Genomic DNA, 18,750 nt, shown 5'->3' with positions numbered 1-18,750 from the left:
AGCCGTTGCTAGGAGAGCGCGACAGCCGAGCGCTCTGATAGGCTGGGGGAGGTGCCGAGGTAGGATGTGCTAGCGCCCGATGTCCTTTCCAGTCCGGTGCTTTTCTTAGCAGACGACCGTGGCGCTGAGCTGGGACGGCGTGAGACTGTCATGCCGCAAACCTCACACACTGAGCCCCCAGGCGTCCCCGAGGAATCCGGGCTACCCTAGCGTGATTAGTAGTAATGCGGCCCTTACAAGCAGGCGGTCGGCTACTTTATATAGACAAGTCAGTTTTCAGGATTAAGCCTGCTTATCAAGTTTTGGATGAAGGACATTTTTTTTGGTACACCTCAGTTATCTTGATTCTAAGTGCAGGAAATGTGACACAGTGTGAAATATATGATGTTCATCTTGAGCCAGACAGATAATCTGCATTAGGAAAGCAATTTTCCAGTATTCATTATAAATATGTACAAAAGAATGTTTATTGTCAAGTGTCTGGAAGATATAATGCTGAGTAAAAAAAAACAGCAAGAATTTGATTTGTGCAAATATTCAGTTTTACAGCATGTATTTCATAGTACATAAGAGGCTGTATAAATTATCGTGTTTCAGAAAACCCTGTAATGTGCTGTAAACTCATCCACGGAACAGGCAGGCGGCATGAGCGTGTGGTTTCGCTCAGAGACGGCAACGGCTCGCCAGGCTGGATCACACTGTCTGCTGCCCTTCGTCACTCCAACAGTCTGCGGTCATCTCAACCCCAGAGTGGACTTGGACAGACTGGGTGGATCTTGAGGGAGACCGTCTTTGTACATCAGCCATAAGAAGAACAGCAGCTGTCTGACGGTCACCAGGAGAAATGCCCCTGCATCTCGGCGAGGCAGTGAGACACCTCAACCCTCAGACACAGTGAGGCCTTCATGGTTTTTAACTGCATCCGGCTAATTCTCAAAGCACAGAGAAATCTCTGAGAAATGGACCGAGACGACCAGCTATCATATGCTGTTAACTGACAGTGGGATGTGATTGCTATCATATCAGAGGGGATTCATTAATGTCTTTAATCACTTTAACAATGTAAATGATTGTCATAATAATATTAAACAAGAATTTTTTATTATTGATGCACCATGTCTTTCACAGTAAAACCCTTTCGACATGACTTACTGCTTTACGTTTAGTAAAAGTACAAATTTATAAAACATGTAACGGGAGTTCAAGGCTCGAATGCAGAGATGAAACACATAACGGGATGGGGAAGCATTCATTCTGAAGGTCCCTCAGGCGCCTCCCATTAAGCGATGGCTGTACAGCGACTGCACACCTCCGCTGGCGTCTAGGTCTGGCGTTTCAGTCTAGGTCGTAACTGTCGTAGGGCAGTTGCTTGAGGTGAGTTAGACAGTCTGGCAGACGAGAGAGAAACAATCACACATTATCAGTGAGCCCATGTTTCAAGGTAACAGAAGACTACAGTCATCAGGAACTGAAAACACAGCAGACAAGGCTGGATTAATGTTGCCCTGGGCCATGTGTCTGTGCTGGTTTCAGTAATGACCCATTTTATCCCATTCATATATTTCAATCCATTTCCCAGGATGCAACATTTCCTCAGAGTGAGTCCTGACAGCTCCTTCCATGCTCTGTGCCCCGCTGTGGGCCGCACTCACCCAGCACCCACTGCTCAGACAGTCTGCGTGCCCCCGCCGGCTTCTTGCCATGGTAGTCGCCGATGAGGAGGCCGGCCTGCCTCACGCTCCGGCACACGGTGCCTCCGCAGAGCCGGATCAGCTCGGCAAGGCTCAGGCTGGGTGGCTGGGAGTGCGGCGATACGAACATGGCTGGCTGGTCTGAGAAGAGGTCCTGCTGATGCTCACCGGCCGACAGGTGCTGCTGGAGACGGCAGATCTGGGGAGGGAGCCGAGAAGGGCATTGCCTTGTATCATGGGCACCTATTAAACTGTAACTTGGTGACAAAGCATTGATTTGTAATGTGAGCCAAATAGTATAAAAACAGAGGAAAGACAAAAGGTCATCGTCAAGGAACCAGTAAAATCACTGACAAACCAGACTGAAGAGAGAGTCGGGGTATGTGCAGCCATGGGCCTGGCATTACGGCGAACCCAATTATGCAGCCGGCGAGGCCTGTGCCGAGACCAGGGCCATGGGAAGGTCAGCCTGCATGAGCTGTGGTTTGTTTCACGTCAAGCCGGGCTTAGGGAAAAGATTCGAGTTTGGCAGGGAGTAGGAGGAAGAGGAGGGGGCTCCTTCACTGTGACAGGCTGCCCTTGGTCATTAGAGAGCTTTTTGTTTTTACTGCTCATGATACTTAAAGGCCTGAATGATTATCTTCTGACATAAGGACCTTTGACCTGAAGCTACACTTATAAGCATTTTTGGATTTCAAAGCCTGAACTGCAATTTAACTTAATCCATTTTGACTTGATGGCACCAGAAAGTCTAATCCTTCACGAATTCAGGTGTCTCATCTCAAGATAAAGGCAGAGTGTACATATCCAATGTGATTTGTAGCAGAAATTAATCACAAGTCATTTGCAGCTAACATAACGGGATGGTCTGTGAGAGAGCAGCAGCATAAAGCGTGTCGATTAGAGACTGTCATAACATTGGGTGTCAGGAATTCACTCTGCAAATCTGTCCATTCAAAGCATGATCGCTGCCTGCAAAAGCCTGCTGCCCACAGCCCATTAATGCAGGCAGGTACAGGAAAGTTCCGCCTTCCACCCGTGCCAGCTCCCTCTCCCTCTCCCTAGGGCTGGCACTGCAGTGAATGATGGGACGCCGTGCTTTCTTACTGCCGCCATAGCTTCTTGTAATGCTGGGAGTCAGGAGCCCCCCACCCCAACGACTCATCAGCACCGGCTCTGCGTTTCGCCTCCAGGCTGCGTCTTGGGTCAGCAGCGAGGCTAGCGGGGACAGTCTGCTTTTGGGGGGGGGGGGGGGGCTGCAGCAAGAGGGCCCTTTTAACGCTCTGTAATCACGGCTCAGTGCAGCTGCGAGTTCGAAAGGGCTCAGCTCAGTGCACAGGAGAGTCATTTTCTGCTGACAGGAACGTCACTGTAGGAGGCCGTAGCGGCCCTTATCGTTCTCATCACGCAGTAACTCTGACCTGTACTGCTGCAGAGGCCTCCGCGCTCCTTATTCCCGCTCTCTTCATTAGGGGCTAATTTAAAGCTGGTGATCACTTTGAGATGAGCCACATGAGCGCTTACACGTATACGCATGCTCAGATACACTTCCAGGGTGATGGTCTTGGCACACACTGAACACTGCTTTCACCATTGGACCAAATACAAACACATGGCTACAAACGCGCTCGACGCCAGTCCACCAGAGAGCTGCTGAGCACCGACGGCCCGATCACATGGCTACAAACACGATCGACCCTAGTGTTGCTATTCACGTCCTGTGATGAGAATTCAAATCACTGCATCAAATTAGTGCCATAAAAACAGAGAGGCCGTCTAAGTACACACACCCATTTATGTATTTTATGACCTGAAAAGCATATTACCACATACCCATACAACCCCCAAATCACAAGAACCTGTGACATGTAAGCTGAAACTCTGTTTGCAGACCACGTGGCACTGCCTTTAATACATGCCTCCAGCATATCCTATCTACTCTATGGGGACATACTGTAAGCGCCCCTAACTCTCCAAGTGGCTCAGCAGCGGCAGACAGACAATGTAACCCAGCACATAGCAGCACTCTGCATGCTGGGAATTCCACTGGAAATGGTACATTCTCTCATTTCCTTTCCATGGCTTCCGCCGACGTTAAACATGCGGAATGTGATCCCCAAACGTCAGACGGGAGGTGAGTCAGCGCGTGCACCTGAGCGCTCCGTCGTGTCGGGACATGACACAGCCCCTTCCTCTGGGCTCATCTGCAGCCGTGCACGTGGGCCTTCCTCCCATGGACAGACACAGCACCCCGTTTCCTGCAGGCGTGTGCATGTGAAGGGAGGGCACCCACAATCGTCTAGAGAAGACTAACTATTAATCCAAAACAGGACCAAACAAGCATGATCAAAAGCAGTGATACCTACTACTTTGCTCAAACAGTAATGAATTTAGTAGTAAAATTGTAAACATAGTTCAGTAATTTCATTTTCTTTTATTATTTCAGTTAAAGCAGAACCTTGAGCCTGGTTTAATTCACAGGACAAAAATCAAATAAGAGTCTGATACTACAAAAAGCACTGAGGACTTGGCTGGAGCTTTCAGTATCTGATGGATGTTAGTCCTCTTGCACAGTACATTATTTTTTGTAACTAAAGACAAGCGCTGCCTTCAAAATTAAGCAGCAAAATAGAATCAGAGGTCGGTATTTTGGAGGTTTGCATGAAGCTAAGTGTCTTTAAGGGTACGAGACATTAAGCTGTGTTTGTTAATGAAGACACAAGATATTTTCATTGTGAGGCCAAATCCCAGGGCTTGATATGTGCTGTGAAAGGCTTGAGGGAACCACAGGATGACAGTAATTTCACCGCAGTAACCGGAGCTGCTGTTAGTGTAACCACACACAGATCCCAGTGAGCTTCAATGTTAAAACAGCAGCAGATGTAACGGGAGGGGTTCAGTGGCTTAACAGCAAAGATGACAAACACTACACAAGCTCCGGGGTTGTGAGACCTGGAAACGGAGCTGGAAGCACAACTACGGAGGTGAGAAATCCCTGGGGGCCGGCACCAAACATCCTACTGGATTTGTTTCCTGTGAAACACACCTGGCTCTCCTCGCCCTGTGAAGTCTGCGCAGTGACGACGTCGCCTTCCCCGGAACATGGCAGGAAATCGACGGCACAAAGGCCTGCTTATAGCAGTGCGTCCACCGGAGCTCACCTCAATCAGACAGAGTGATTTATCTGTTAAACCATCCCTGCAGAGTAGCAGCAAATGTGCGTTATAAAATTTAGAAAATGTCACCCTCAACTTCAGCTGTCCTTTTGCATCAAGCATGAATCTGTGGGGGGGGGGCTTCGGGGATGACAGGACACCTTCACATGCGGGCCTATCTCCTCACCCTCAGGAGAATGAAGCTAATCACTCAGCTACTGGGCCCACAATCCGTATGTTTGCACCTGGTCATTCTCCGCTAGATCACGCTGCAAAGTTCAGCAGAAGGGCCCCTCCAGCATTAGTGGGCCAGCTGCAGGTCACTTTAAATGCTGCAGCCTGAGGAACCCAGGAATGACCCGTTCATGATACGCTAATTTTGGATGCACCCGAGGCCTACGCGAGGTGGATCTCAGGTTGGCTTGGCAGGAAATGAGATACATGCAGCAGCACATTCTTATTAGCTGCTCGGAGTTCTTCATGAGCAATTCGTTTTCCCCAGAGCCCTGGGCATTGTTGTCAGGCCTGGGGTCTGTTTGGCGGGGGGGGGGGGCGGGGGTACCTGTTGTGTAAGAGCAAACAGCGACCGGTCCTTAAACGATTTGGGGTATTGGCGATTGAGACTAGCAGGAGCTTCGGTACACAAATGCGTCTGCTCCTTCCATGGGGAGTGGAGACAGTCGACTAGCAATTTATCACTGTTTATGTGGAAGCTCCCTTTCCAGAAACATGAGGATTGGTGGCCCACTGACCACGCAGGATGGGGGTGTCTCTCAAGCCTAAAATGTGAAATACTGAAGGCTGTAAATATGAAGCTGGAATCCATTTTTTGACTTCCCCAGGTCATTGTCTGGACAGGTCATCTCTTGGGAAGCTGCCTCAGAATTTTCCCAGCTTCAGCAGCTGACAAAATGGGAAAAAGCGCCTTCATTTTCCGCTCCATGTTCGAGACGCTGCTCACAGACAGATGTAGGAAAGATGTAGGAAAGACAGCGCACTGCCCCACTCCCGACAAGCCCCAGACTGTCCGCTTTTCCGCAGCCCGGCATCTCTCAGTGTGTTTTAGGCTCTGGTCCTCACCGATGGAATCACCGGTCAGATGTTAAAACGCAGGGCAGACAGGCGTGAGCTTAAAAGCACTGCCTGGGAAGGCTGTCTGAAGGAGCTGGACGCGTCACTGCAACAGCCACGTGCTAATGGCTTCCTGCAAGCTTACCGGCATGACATGAAGTGAGAGGACAGGCTCTGTTAATCCCCCCCAGGACTCCAGCCAACTGCAAACAGGGCCCCCCCTTCCTTTTCCTTAAGAGGCCTTGGAAACAACCAGCGCCTGAAACAGGCAGGAAATAGGAGCTTGAACTTCTGAAAGTATGCAGAGGACGGTTTTGAAGAGTCGGGGTGATGGGGGTACAGTCCGGGACGTTCCTGGGTGGGGGGAGGTCCAGTTTAGGGGAGTCGCCCAGCTGCATCCTGGAAGAAGCGAAGACTGTGCTCCCAGACAATATACATGACAGCTTCCGCTTTCCCCCTTTGAATTGGCAGAGGAACGCTCACAGTGCGGGAACGTCACTGGCAGACAGGAGTACACAGAGCCTTTAATTAGTGCCCCCGGATCTGGGAGGCCCCTCCCCGTCGGACACCGACCTGTGACGCGCAGGAACCTCGAGCCCTGCCTGGCTGCAGACCTGCGGGGGGGGATACACTTCACATACCACTAACCCCCCTCCCCCGAAACTAACCTCCGCCCCAAACTAATGGGGTGGGGGGGGGGTGAGAACTGCCTGCTCCTCCCACCACGTGGGGGTGGGCACAAACAGAGCTCCACAAAAGCACACGCAGCACAGGGTAAGCGGTGCAGAGGCCAGACGGAGTGTGACAGAGCGCTTTTGTTTATTGAGCAGAAAGGAAAGTCACACAAGCTGAATAGGAGAATGCTGCCTGCCTATGCACTGCTGGTGAGCTGCAGCCTCGCGCTTGGGGCCGGCTTCAGGAGGACCCTAGAGAAGAAGCAGTACCGCATCCAGAGTGGCCCCTGCAGCTACACCTTCCTGCTGCCCGAGACGGACACCTGCCCTCCAGCCAGCGAGCTGCCCCAGGAGGACCAGCCCGCGCAGGGTGAAGACTCTATGCAGCGTCTGGAGCAGCTGGAGACCATCATGGAGAACAACACGCAGTGGCTGCACAAGGTAGGAAGCCGCCATGCCTCTCCATGCCTTCAGAGCCGCCGCGGCTCACAGGTGGCGTGTCAGGTTACAGGTCGTGAGCATGCTCACACCTTATGCAGCAAAGGGCTGATTTATCTCAGACCGTGCCTGTGGAACTGTTCACTATTTTTTTTTTACTTATTTAACCAATGGTCGTGTTTGAGAGAAGGCAGAGCAGACAATCCCAGTCTACAGGTAAAGCTTTTAGGGACAAAAGGCAGCTTCCTGCTCACTTTCTGTGAGAAAATCATGCTAAAGAAATCGTAAATTCTCCACTTGACACTATATGACCAGAATGATCTTCAGGATCCGGGACACGCTGTTGTTCCTGTCCAGTCATGCAGGACTTGCACAGAACTTGCATGATGCTAAATGAGATAGATGCTCCAAGTAAACAGGATGCACTCTAGCAGGAATTGGCTAGGGAACATGGACATGAATTACCATTCGGTGCGATCTCATGACGGAGTTCGGCAATTGAGTTGGCAAGAATGACACTCAAATGACACTTGAGATTTCCAGCAGAGAAAGAAGCACTGTTAGTCATGCCGGTGTTGATACTTTCAGGCAGAAGTTGTGTGTTGACAGTAATTGCAGTTAGACCCCGTGCCCATTTCACCTTCCCCTCTGTCCGCCGCTCACGCTCACAGTCAGAATTGAGAGGAACGCAGGCTGCCTGATGTTCACTCGCACCCCTCTGTCCAACCCATCCATGTTGCTGTGAGTGACGTGAAGAGAAAGAAAAATCTTCAGCTTCAGATACCAATCCAGCCTCCAGCCTTGCTCACGTCACCTCAGTGTGTTAATAGCAGAGAGATTGTAAGGAATGAAAAGTGCATGAAGCTTGACAGACGGCCTCTATGCATCACGGGGAGGTATCCAGTGCCGTCGAGGTGTCCACATGCTGGCACTGAGAACCGGACCCATCACTCCCTTCATGCAGGTGCAGTGAGAACATGCAGTGTCGGAACGGGCAGGCCGTAGCTGGGGCAGCTGTCTGCGATATCCCATTATGAGGAGGACCCTTTTCACGGCTTTTAGGATGGGACTAACAAGCCCATGCTGCTAGCGCCCGGGGGAAGATGGTTGGGGGGGGGGGGGGGGGGGGGCGTCGAGCTTCTTAACAAAACCAGGAAGGGTCCAGCCCTCGCCGTTCCAGTTTATACAGTAGATTAAGCCAATTAAGCCGGGAAGGCAGCGGCTGGTCAACAGGTCACTTTCATGTTGTTGTCTATGAATTGCTGGCAGCCTATTCAGACCATGGGAGATTTGAGTGGTTAAAACGGGGGGAGCTTTAACGGGGAACCTTAGAGGACAAAAACAGCCGAGCGATTACACCAGGTCCAGGGGCTGAGGCAGAGAGATGGGCAGTTAGTCTCTGTATGAGGGACAAAACCACGGGGTCTGACAAATATCCAGGGCTCCATCATGATGGTATAAGCACTTATTACTTTATCAGATCATTACAAGGTCATAACACTTACAGAATGATCTTCTCATGGATTTATAGATAAATACATTTAAGTAATAGTAAGGACTTAAAACGTGTTGGGAAAGTATGAAATCAAACATATTATAGTGAAGACCGGGGTCATCCTTAATATTCATGAATTGCGAGGGAACATTTAAGGTCAACTGAGGCACAGTTGCTAACGAGTTCTAAGACGCAGCAAACAGGCCACAGGAATCAGAAGCAGCAGGCAGATATGTGGCCGGCTTCTTGGGGTCTAAGGCACAGGTGGGACAGAAGTTGTCTGGGTCATGCCAGAGGTGGGCACCATCTCTCAGGAGACCACAGCCCATACAGCCAAACATGGTGCAGGATGCGAGGCGTGAAAACAACACAGCCACTCCTCAAACCGAGCCCACGGGGGCCATAAAGGGCACGTAAATGAACCAAGGAGAGCGAGAAGCTGCTGCTGTTTAAGGGTTTTCAGATAGCTGCAGGTCAGCGAGTTTGTATGTCACGCTCATGGCCGGGGTGGGGGAAACGGCACAGGGTGGACAAAACAGGCTGGATGGGGCCATTTGAAGGGAACAATGAAGCACCCAGACCCCCGGCTGTCACTCCTATTCGTGCTGTGAGACAGAGTCACCGTGGATGAGGTAGGGGGGAGGAAGGGGGTTCCGGAAACGCGACGTCTCCTTTACACCCAGTGCAGCTTAATGTCGTGTTTTTTCCTCTCTTGCTGGAAACACACAGACACCAGTGCTGGGGACACAACCTGTCACTCATCGGCTCATCCTGTTTGTGACCCGTGTGGCTCGGCCAGCCCTGGGAGACCCAGTGCCGGAAAGTTCCGTGTCAGGCTCCGGATGGTAGCCGCTCACTTTGTTCGCCTGGCCGCCCACCTGCCACCCTGACCCTGCATTCCACAAAGAGGGCCCCCTCACACCTGGCCCCACGTGCCATTGGGTCTGGGAGACGCCGTTGTCAGTTAGCCAATCCCCATTCAAGAATAACTTTCATTTTGTAGGACATAAAATCACAAAACACCAATGTAATTTTTCAAACACAGCACGAAAGAGCGATTAACTATATGACTTGAATGAGCGCCGACACAAAATCCTCCTCTCAACCCCCTCTCTTAGGAAAGGGGGGGGGGGCAGCTCCATCCTTGGGTGCCATAAACTGAAATATGGGGAGAGCGAGGGAAAAAGCCACAGGTCTCTACCACACCCCCACCCCGGCAAGCAGCAGGAGCCAAGTTGGGATTTCCTGCTTCGATCGTCTGAACAGTTCCCAAACATGCCTTTTGCTGTCGGAGTACACTTCCCCCGCTCCCTGGCCACATGGGAATTCAGGAGTCGCGGCATTGGAGACGTCAACGCCTGACTCGCGTGCCAGGTCCGCGGAGCGAAGAGAAGGAAAAGGCATTCATTATGGCCAAGGAAAGAGCTGTTCCGCTCCCAATCTGACTTCTAAAAATACCAGCCTGGTGCAGATTACGTCACTTCCTTGTCCAAGAGGCGGCTGGGCAGAGAGGTGCTTTGGGTGCCGCTGTCTAACACAACAGGGAGGCAAACTTAAAATTACTGGGCCCATTTAAATCTTAGCAGATGCAGGATGAATGAGAGATAGCAAACGTAACTTCCCTGAATCAGCTGGCACCATTTCAGCACGCATTCTCGAAAAAACACAGCGTTTAAAAGTTGTTGCACTTGGGATAAACTCCAAGCCAAGAACAACAGCTTAAATCGAGCCATGTGTAATTCCAACGTTCAGCTGTGAAAGTCTGGAGCCAGATAAATATTAAACAGCCTAAATAAAAATTTGAACCAATTTGTAAAAGTTCGCGTTCCAGCCTGTTCAGCAAGTAAAATAAGAAAATAAAACAAAAGCCAATTGCCAGCATAAATTGCTGTTATTGCTGATGCTGAGAACTGCTGAGGTGCAGCTGATTGGTTGGCCCAATATCCATTATGCCAGCATTACTGTTAGCCAAAAATGTGAACACTGCATCAGAACTGGAGACACACAGACATTCAACCAACCGTAATCCCTCAATGCTGCTTACAGGGTCATTCCAAACACAACAAATTGTAGGCTGTGCTGTCTTATATCCATAATTCAAACTAACATCAAGCAGAGACTGAGACAGTGAGGCAGTGGTGTAGCTCTTCTCCAGATCCTCACAACAGTCTTTCTTTTGACACAGCAGCCCTGCCACGTTCCGGAAGGTTGAAAATGGTCCAGAACATTAATACATCTCATCTTCTGAATGTACCGGTTCTGAAAACCCCAAGGACACGAGTTTAATCTCCACAGCCGGTTAAAACCCATCCCACAACTGAGAGAGACCTGAAGACCGTGGCTTCTCCAAGCCTAAGAACAGATTGTGAAAACATGCATGTCATTTATGTCTTGAGAAAACAAACTGGGCGTACAGTCTGCTGGTGTATTTTGAGTCCATTCGGAGAGTGCTGTCCTATTATTATATGTTCAGAAAGGACCGTTTCCTTTTGCTAAACAAAAGTAAGCACTGGAATAATGACTAACACATAACAATCCAGTGGGATAAGTAAGACATATCAGGATGATATAGGCGAGGGGAGAACTTCACTGTTGTGTTTAGCCAGCGATTCAGGGGGATCACGTCGGCCATCCAAGGCCATGTGTTGCTCTAGCTCCCTAAAGCGTATATCAACTTGGCCTCCTTCCGATGGAGCCAAAGTTGTATTTTTAGGCAGGCAGACTTTCAGCAGTCCCACCATGGGGGCTGTCTGTCCACCTGCTGTCTCTGGGCGTCCAAACACAACAGCAGTCCCCAAACAGGACACAGACTTACTTCAGGGACAACAAAACAGAACATAGAGGCAGCAGGACCACTACACTACACACAGCGCCAGCAGAGGCCCCCAAGCAAAGATCTCCACTCCCATCTCTCCACATTCCCCGTCTTCACCTAGCTGCCTCTCGGTCACTGAGCTCTTTGCCGTTTCCATCCCAGCTGGAGACATACATCCAGGACAGCATGAAGCAGGAGATGGTGCAGATCCAGCAGACAGCTGTGCACAACCACACGGCAGCCATGATCGAGTTTGGGACCAACCTCTTGAGTCAGACCAGAAAGCTAACCAGCGTGGAGGCTAAGGTAAAGGGGGACACTTTCCTTATTCATGTCACCAAAGGGGCCAAAACGGTTCAAAATCATTCTTGTATTACTTAGACTTAACAGAAATAGGATTAACTATACAAGGTTACATTGGGTGTTGCCTGTCTCAGAAAGGATCTCTAGTTTCCACACTAGGTAAAGAATGTTTACATTCTCATTCAGGCGTTATTCTTTACCAGCATAGCTCCTCAAGGTAGATTAAAGCTGTATATTCAATTAATTTTTCTACTGCACTTCTCACAACACAGTTTCCCCAAGGCACTTAAGACGACTTTGGGGTGATGCATTACTAGTTCATGGACACTGAATTGCTCATGACGCAGAAAAAAGGAACAAACCAAAAAGTCATGTTTGCCCATGAAGGCTCGCCGCTCACTCCCTAGCACACTTCCACGCCTCCTCCCCTAGCACACTTCCACGCCTCCTCCCCTAGCACACTTCCACGCCTCCTCCCCTAGCACACTTCCACGCCTCCTCCCCTAGCACACTTCCACGCCTCCTCCCCTAGCACACTTCCACGCCTCCTCCCCTAGCACACTTCCACGCCTCCTCCCCTAGCACACTTCCACGCTTCCTCCCCTAGCACACTTCCACGCCTCCTCCCCTAGCACACTTCCACGCCTCCTCCCCTAACACACTTCCACGCCTCCTCCCCTAGCACACTTCCACGCCTCCTCCCCTAGCACACTTCCACGCCTCCTCCCCTAACACACTTCCACGCCTCCTCCCCTAGCACACTTCCACGCCTCCTCCCCTAACACACTTCCACGCCTCCTCCCCTAGCACACTTCCACGCCTCCTCCCCTAGCACACTTCCACGCCTCCTCCCCTAACACACTTCCACGCCTCCTCCCCTAGCACACTTCCACGCCTCCTCCCCTAACACACTTCCACGCCTCCTCCCCTAACACACTTCCACGCCTCCTCCCCTAACACACTTCCACGCCTCCTCCCCTAGCACACTTCCACGCCTCCTCCCCTAGCACACTTCCACGCCTCCTCCCCTAACACACTTCCACGCCTCCTCCCCTAACACACTTCCACGCCTCCTCCCCTAACACACTTCCACGCCTCCTCCCCTAACACACTTCCACGCCTCCTCCCCTAACACACTTCCACGCCTCCTCCCCTAGCACACTTCCACGCCTCCTCCCCTAACACACTTCCACTCTTTTCTTAACACACCTCTCTGTTCATTATCCACACACAGGGCACGTTCGAATGCTGAAAATCAGTGGTCCCGCTTTATCGTGAAAAGGCCTTTTCAGCAGCTCTGTGGACCGCATGAACTCGCACCACACAGCCGTCCGTCTGAGACGAGATTGTTTGGTTAAAGCCAGACCTTAAAGCTTTTTACCCCCTTTGACAACCGGAGCCAAAACTTTGACAAAAGTACTCTGGTGTGTCACTACACCGCCCCCCCCCCATCTCAGTCCACAGAACATCAAAAGCTCTGCCCTTGTCGGGCAGCGAAAAGGAACGAGAGCAAATCCCTCTGCCAAACACACTGGTGTTCCCAATAACAACTGCAGCTGAACCTGAAGAATTTCAGTTAACCATGAAATTGTTGCCTTTGCAGATAAAATAAAGGCCTCCATTATCTTCCTAAGCAAGAACGATAAATAAGTAAAATAACCAATCTTCTGAACCCACAAACACAGCGCTACCCTCAGGGCGGATTTTGATGTTAAATAGCAGTTATGTCTGACAAAACTGAAATAGCCCGCAATCAGATTTTCTCACACGGGCGTTACAAAAACTGCATAATGACAGAAAGCGAGTCTCCCTTCGTTACGTAAACGTTTCGAGTGACTGAAATCTTGAGCAGACCTGTTTCTGAAATCAAAGGGAAACTCTGGCTGTTTTTAGGTTATAAATCAAACAGCGAGGCTTGAACTGCAGCTCCTCGAAAACTCCCTGTCAACAAACAAACTGGAGAAACAGATCCTCCTCCAAACGAATGAAATAAACAAACTCAACGACAAGAACAAGTAAGTAAAGAGGCTTTTAAACTTCAAACAGCCACCATTCTTGCTTCTCTCTCATTCCCGAGTTTCTTCTGTAGAAACAAAAGGAACTGGAGCATCACAGTCACTGTTCATGTATTTGTTTGTGTAAAATTGCTTGTTTTTGAGTCTTAGTATCAAAAACGAGAACGTTTAAGGCCCCCATAGACCTAAGAGTCCAGGGTTCATGCCTGCGGCTCCAGAGAAGCAGCCGGGCGCCGCGTGACGCTTCTGAACCTGTGCACCAGCTTTCTGGAGAGGCGTGTGGAGGAGATGGTAGGCCAGCGGCAGGAGGAGCTGAAGGCATTGCGCGAGCAGGAGGAGCAGCTACAGCAGCTGGTGCAGCAGCAGGCGGGTGTCATGGAGGAGCTCGTGCAGGAACTGCGAAGTGCCACCTCCAACAACTCAGCCCTGCAGCGCCAGCAGGAGGAGTTGCTGCGTACCGTCAACGGCCTCGTGGCCGTCATCGCCATACCGCCCAGTGAGTGGTGGAGGGGGACGTGACTGACTACCCTACTGCACGTAGTTGTTTGTCCAGAGTCGGGGGCGGGGTATGTGGGAATACTGTAGAGACCAATAAGAGGTTTTGTATGACGGCACGCCTCCCATTTCAGACACAATGCTGGGGGTTAATGAGCGGCCGGGTGATTAAACGGCCAATGAGATGCTCAGAGTAACGGCAAGCTTTGCTCCCTGCAGAGGCGTCAGCCATGACGCAGGAAGCCTCAGCTCTGTACAAAGACTGTGCCGCCCTCTACAAGGCGGGCAAGACGAAGAGCGGAGTCTACATGCTGGCGGCTGGCAACAGCACGCAGAGGATCAAGGTACATCCCAAACCCCCTCTGAGAAACATCTCAGTCTAAAGAAGCACATTTCTCCTGAGGAATCAGTAATGAGAGTTCATACTGCTCAGAGCCTGGGTCTTGGGCAAATCAATGTAAAAAAAAAAAAAAATCATTCAAAACATGCAGTTGACGAAGGAGGACTTAATTTGAGAGGAAAGCAGACGTTCTCTATGACTGTTAGTGTAACCAAACAAGACGTGCATTCACTCCCTCTGTTCATTACGTGCTGTGGCTTAGAGACGTGTCACTTAGGATACCCCAACAGGGGGCAAACCAAGGCTACTCCTGCACCTTCTTTTCAGCCCCCCAAGGTTCATGCTTTCTTGTTACTGAGCCTCTAAACCTCAAACCTGAACTCATTAGCATAAAGCAGCTAAATACAGCTGAGAATAAAAAGGATGAAATGCTGAAATGGCAAGGGGCGGAGCCTCACGGTACTCCCCCAACCCCACCCCCCACACTCCTTTCCAGGCTTACTGCGACATGGAAACTGAAGGCGGTGGATGGACCGTGCTGCAGAAACGCTTCGACGGCCGAGTCGATTTCCATCGCACATGGAACGAGTACAAGACGGTAAGGTGGTTACTGTGGTTTCTTCACAGCAGAGTGGGGGCATGATCCCCCAGCCGGCACACCTGTCTAATACGATTTTCATGAATAAAGTGGGGGTGACCGAATGGCTCCTTCTGAATCTTGCAGGGCTTCGGGGATCCTGCAGGAGAGTACTGGCTGGGGAACGACTTCATATTTCAACTGACCAACCCTAACCCTTATGTCCTGAGAATCCAGCTAATGGACTGGGAGGGGAACTCGGCATTCTCCCAGTATGACCAGTTTGCTCTAAACAGCGAGGCCCAGAAATACAGGTGAGATGCCAACTCCAGCTCCCAACACAGCTAAACTCTCCATCTATCTATCTATCTATCTATCTATCTATCTATCTATCACCACACAAGAGTTTTCTTTCCTATGCCGAAAACATTACATATGATCCAGACTAAGCTAAACAGAGGTTGTGATGGGGCTGCCTGAGGCTTCCATGCGTCGGGAGGGGATGGGGTTATGATTCCCCAACCTCCTTAAAATCTCAGTGGGAGGGACAGGGGGCTAATCCTTCCTCAGTCTGCCTTGCTCCACAAAGGACTGGCAAGCCAGACAAAATGGCTCCATGAGCCCAGAGTGCACAGCAATCGGGGCGTAGAAAGGTTAGGGTTCCTCGTGATGAGAGAACTTTTTGCACCACTGCACATAAAATGCTGCCTTGACTTCCTGCTTAAATCCTGTTTGTGATAAACCTGTGAAACGTGTTTATTACCTTTTATTGCGGTTGCTGTTGGACTGAGCCCTTTCCAGGTACTCGCGCTGATGAGCTTTCCGTACTCTATCTCCTGCACAGGATACACCTTAAAGGTTACGCTGGAACAGCGGGTAAAACCAGTAGCTTTGGTCAGCCGGGAAGCGATTTCAGCACGAAGGATGCAGACAATGACAAATGCGTCTGCAAATGTTCCCAGCTGACAACGGGAGGTAAGAACCCCCGGCGAGAGTCGTTCCATCTTCAGAGTCACATTTGTGTCTCTGCACCTGACGGCAGCATGCAGCTGAACTTGAGATTGCTCTCGAAAAGGGAGCTCTGCTCATACCAAAAAAATCCACCCTGCTCGTTGCCAGGTCAGGGCTCTGAAGCAGGATTAGGCCGGAGTTAATCAGAGGCTCATTTGGGAATTGTGGGCCAGGGGAGGGGCTGACATTAACAGCCTGGGAACCAGGGGGGTTCTCCGAAGCTGAGCGGATGTCCTGGGCAACATGCAGGCGGGGCGTGTGGGATTGGCAGGCTGCCGGTTCATTGCGGTGACCCTTTCTCTTGCTGGCGGCACTGACCCCGTGGCCCGTCACTCAGGCATCCCGGCTCGCCTCTGGGAATCACTGGGAATGAACATCTGTGCCAGAACGGCGGGTAGGACAGGCGGCTTCTCTGCCAATAAGCTCCTTAAAGGAACAGGAGAAGTCCCTCTTAACAGGGAACCCTGTTATCCCAAGGGTTCACGAAAAACACACAGGCTAAACTCTAGGAACTTGGGAATGACAATATGATCTTGTCTTAAATCAGCACTAAACTGCGTTTCTGTTGTAGGCTGGTGGTTCGATGCCTGTGGCCCATCCAACCTGAATGGTATATATTACCAACAGGGTCAGAACACAAACCGCTTCAACGGGATCAAGTGGTACTACTGGAAAGGCTCAGGCTACTCGCTGAAAGCCACATCTATGATGATCCGTCCTGTTGACTTCTGAGGCCACCCGCCGCCATGCAACCTGTTTCTCGTAGCACTTTTTCATTTGAAGGGGAACTTCTGCTTTGTTTGGTTGCTCTGAGCCATCACTGGGCCGTCCTTGTGGAGTCCAGCGGGCGATCCGGACACGGAGGGAACAGTCTGCTGCGTGTGACTGAGAAAAATCCCAGCCGGGAAACAAGTACAGCTGGATGGGGGGCGGGGGGGGGGGGGGTTACTCTGGGATTTGGGGGTGTGCCGGAGCGGGGCCACTGGGCCTGGTTCCCGATGTGGGAGGACTCAAACGATGCACGCAGCTAACTCAAACAAACACCCACACAAAGGGGGGGCTAACAGGCTCGCCTCATGTGGCTCATACTTCGGGACACCCCCATAAGGGACTCAGAGACCTTATTTATAAAAAGACTGGAACTAGCGGGACATTGAAACTGTCAGCAGCCCTGAGAGGCTGTTTTGAGGTGATGAACAGTTGGTGTTAAAAAACACATGCGAGACTATCATTCATTACTGTTTAAACTTTCTGGGCACATGGGAACCATACGAAAACCAAACATTCAAAATGAGCTGTTCTTGTATGAGTTGGGCGACACACAGCTGGCGTTTTCTGATAAACCCATCACTGTGTCACATGATCCTGCACTCAGACATGCCTGGCCAATACAAACTCACATTCACTGTGTCACAAGATCCTGCATTCAGACATGTCTGGCCAATACAAACTCACATTCACCGTGTCACATGATCCTGCACTCCGACATGTTTGGCCAATACAAACTCACATTCACCGTGTCACATGATCCTGCACTCCGACATGTTTGGCCAATACAAACTCACATTCACTGTGTCACATGATCCTGCACTCCGACATGTTTGGCCAATACAAACTCACATTCACTGTGTCACATGATCCTGCACTCAGACATGTCTGGCCAATACAAACTCACATTCACCGTGTCACATGATCCTGCACTCCGACATGTTTGGCCAATACAAACTCACATTCACCGTGTCACATGATCCTGCACTCCGACATGTTTGGCCAATACAAACTCACATTCACCGTGTCACATGATCCTGCACTCCGACATGTTTGGCCAATACAAACTCACATTCACCGTGTCACATGATCCTGCACTCCGACATGTTTGGCCAATACAAACTCACATTCACTGTGTCACATGATCCTGCACTCCGACATGTTTGGCCAATACAAAGCCACACCTCTGGCTTGTCAGAGAGGCCGGAAGCCTTTGGTGTCACTGGTGCGGAGGCCGGCACATTGGCTCCCTGCACACATGGTTCTCACTCGCTGCCACAAAAAATCTGAAGCTGCTGGAGACTGACGCTCAGCTGCTCGTCTGTTACCGTCCTAAAATTCCACACGTCATCCCAGTTGTCAGGGTAATGACGGTTCATGGTTATAACTGCATTTAACCATTAAATGACCATAATTCATGGCAGTGCCCTGTGCTACACGTTAACATCAAGGCAACATCCATGATGGCAGACTTCAGTACTATTTCTCCTGCAGATTTCCTACGAGACACACGTGTGTACATGTAAGCGTGACGTGTGCTTTGCATGACATCTGTCTCACAAAAATTCCAATAAATAAATGGACCGAACAGGAAACACTGTGGTCACTGTTTCATTTAGAAAAATAAGTGCAATTATACGTAGTGGTAAACACATGGCAACAGTAAGGATGCAGAGGCAATTCTGACATTAATTCATCATATTTCCATCGATGAAAAGCATTTATAATAAAATGTGTCCCCCCACCCCAAAGTGCCCATAAAGTTAGCTGTAGCTGCAGGCCCCACACCCCTCACACACACACGTGCGGCCCAATCCCAAGGGAAAGCGCTGAGCTCAGCCAGGCGCCAGTGCAGAGGACGAGCCCCCAGGACGACCGTTTCTCCAAAGAGCGAGAGGAGTA

General features: G+C 50.5%; 2 protein-coding genes across 7 annotated transcripts in view; one reads left to right on the top strand and one right to left on the bottom strand.

Annotated features, from left to right (window-relative positions):
- Positions 1-1,079: 1,079 nt before the first annotated feature.
- The window catches only part of mcph1 (microcephalin 1), a 29,086-nt gene continuing 11,415 nt past the window's right edge, over positions 1,080-18,750 (bottom strand). For 4 of the 5 annotated variants that reach the window (XM_049009726.1, XM_049009723.1, XM_049009724.1 and 1 more), the window contains 2 exons: positions 1,653-1,890; positions 1,080-1,388 (listed from right to left, as the gene is read on the bottom strand). In XM_049009726.1, the coding sequence (XP_048865683.1) occupies positions 1,336-1,388; positions 1,653-1,890 (291 nt within the window). In that variant the 3' untranslated portion in view covers positions 1,080-1,335. Of the gene's footprint in view, positions 1,389-1,652; positions 1,891-18,750 lie in introns of those variants that run through there. The other variant, XR_007397177.1, reaches the window with a different exon arrangement.
- Positions 6,692-17,002, top strand: angpt2a (angiopoietin 2a). Of its 2 annotated transcripts, XM_049009736.1 has the most exons (9): positions 6,692-7,032; positions 11,502-11,645; positions 13,536-13,657; positions 13,921-14,153; positions 14,372-14,496; positions 14,989-15,090; positions 15,217-15,383; positions 15,914-16,044; positions 16,652-17,002. In XM_049009736.1, the coding sequence occupies exons 1-9, from the start codon at positions 6,778-6,780 to the stop codon at positions 16,810-16,812; spliced, it is 1,440 nt and encodes a 479-aa protein (XP_048865693.1). In that variant the 5' UTR covers positions 6,692-6,777; the 3' UTR covers positions 16,813-17,002. The 2 variants fall into 2 exon arrangements, with proteins under 2 accessions (XP_048865693.1, XP_048865692.1); XM_049009735.1 differs by having other exon boundaries at positions 15,914-16,793.

This window comes from Brienomyrus brachyistius, chromosome 3 (genome assembly GCF_023856365.1).
Source record: "Brienomyrus brachyistius isolate T26 chromosome 3, BBRACH_0.4, whole genome shotgun sequence".
NCBI lineage: Eukaryota > Metazoa > Chordata > Actinopteri > Osteoglossiformes > Mormyridae > Brienomyrus > Brienomyrus brachyistius.
The sequence above is the reverse complement of the archived record's forward strand: the minus strand, read 5'-3'. Positions and strand labels throughout refer to the sequence as shown.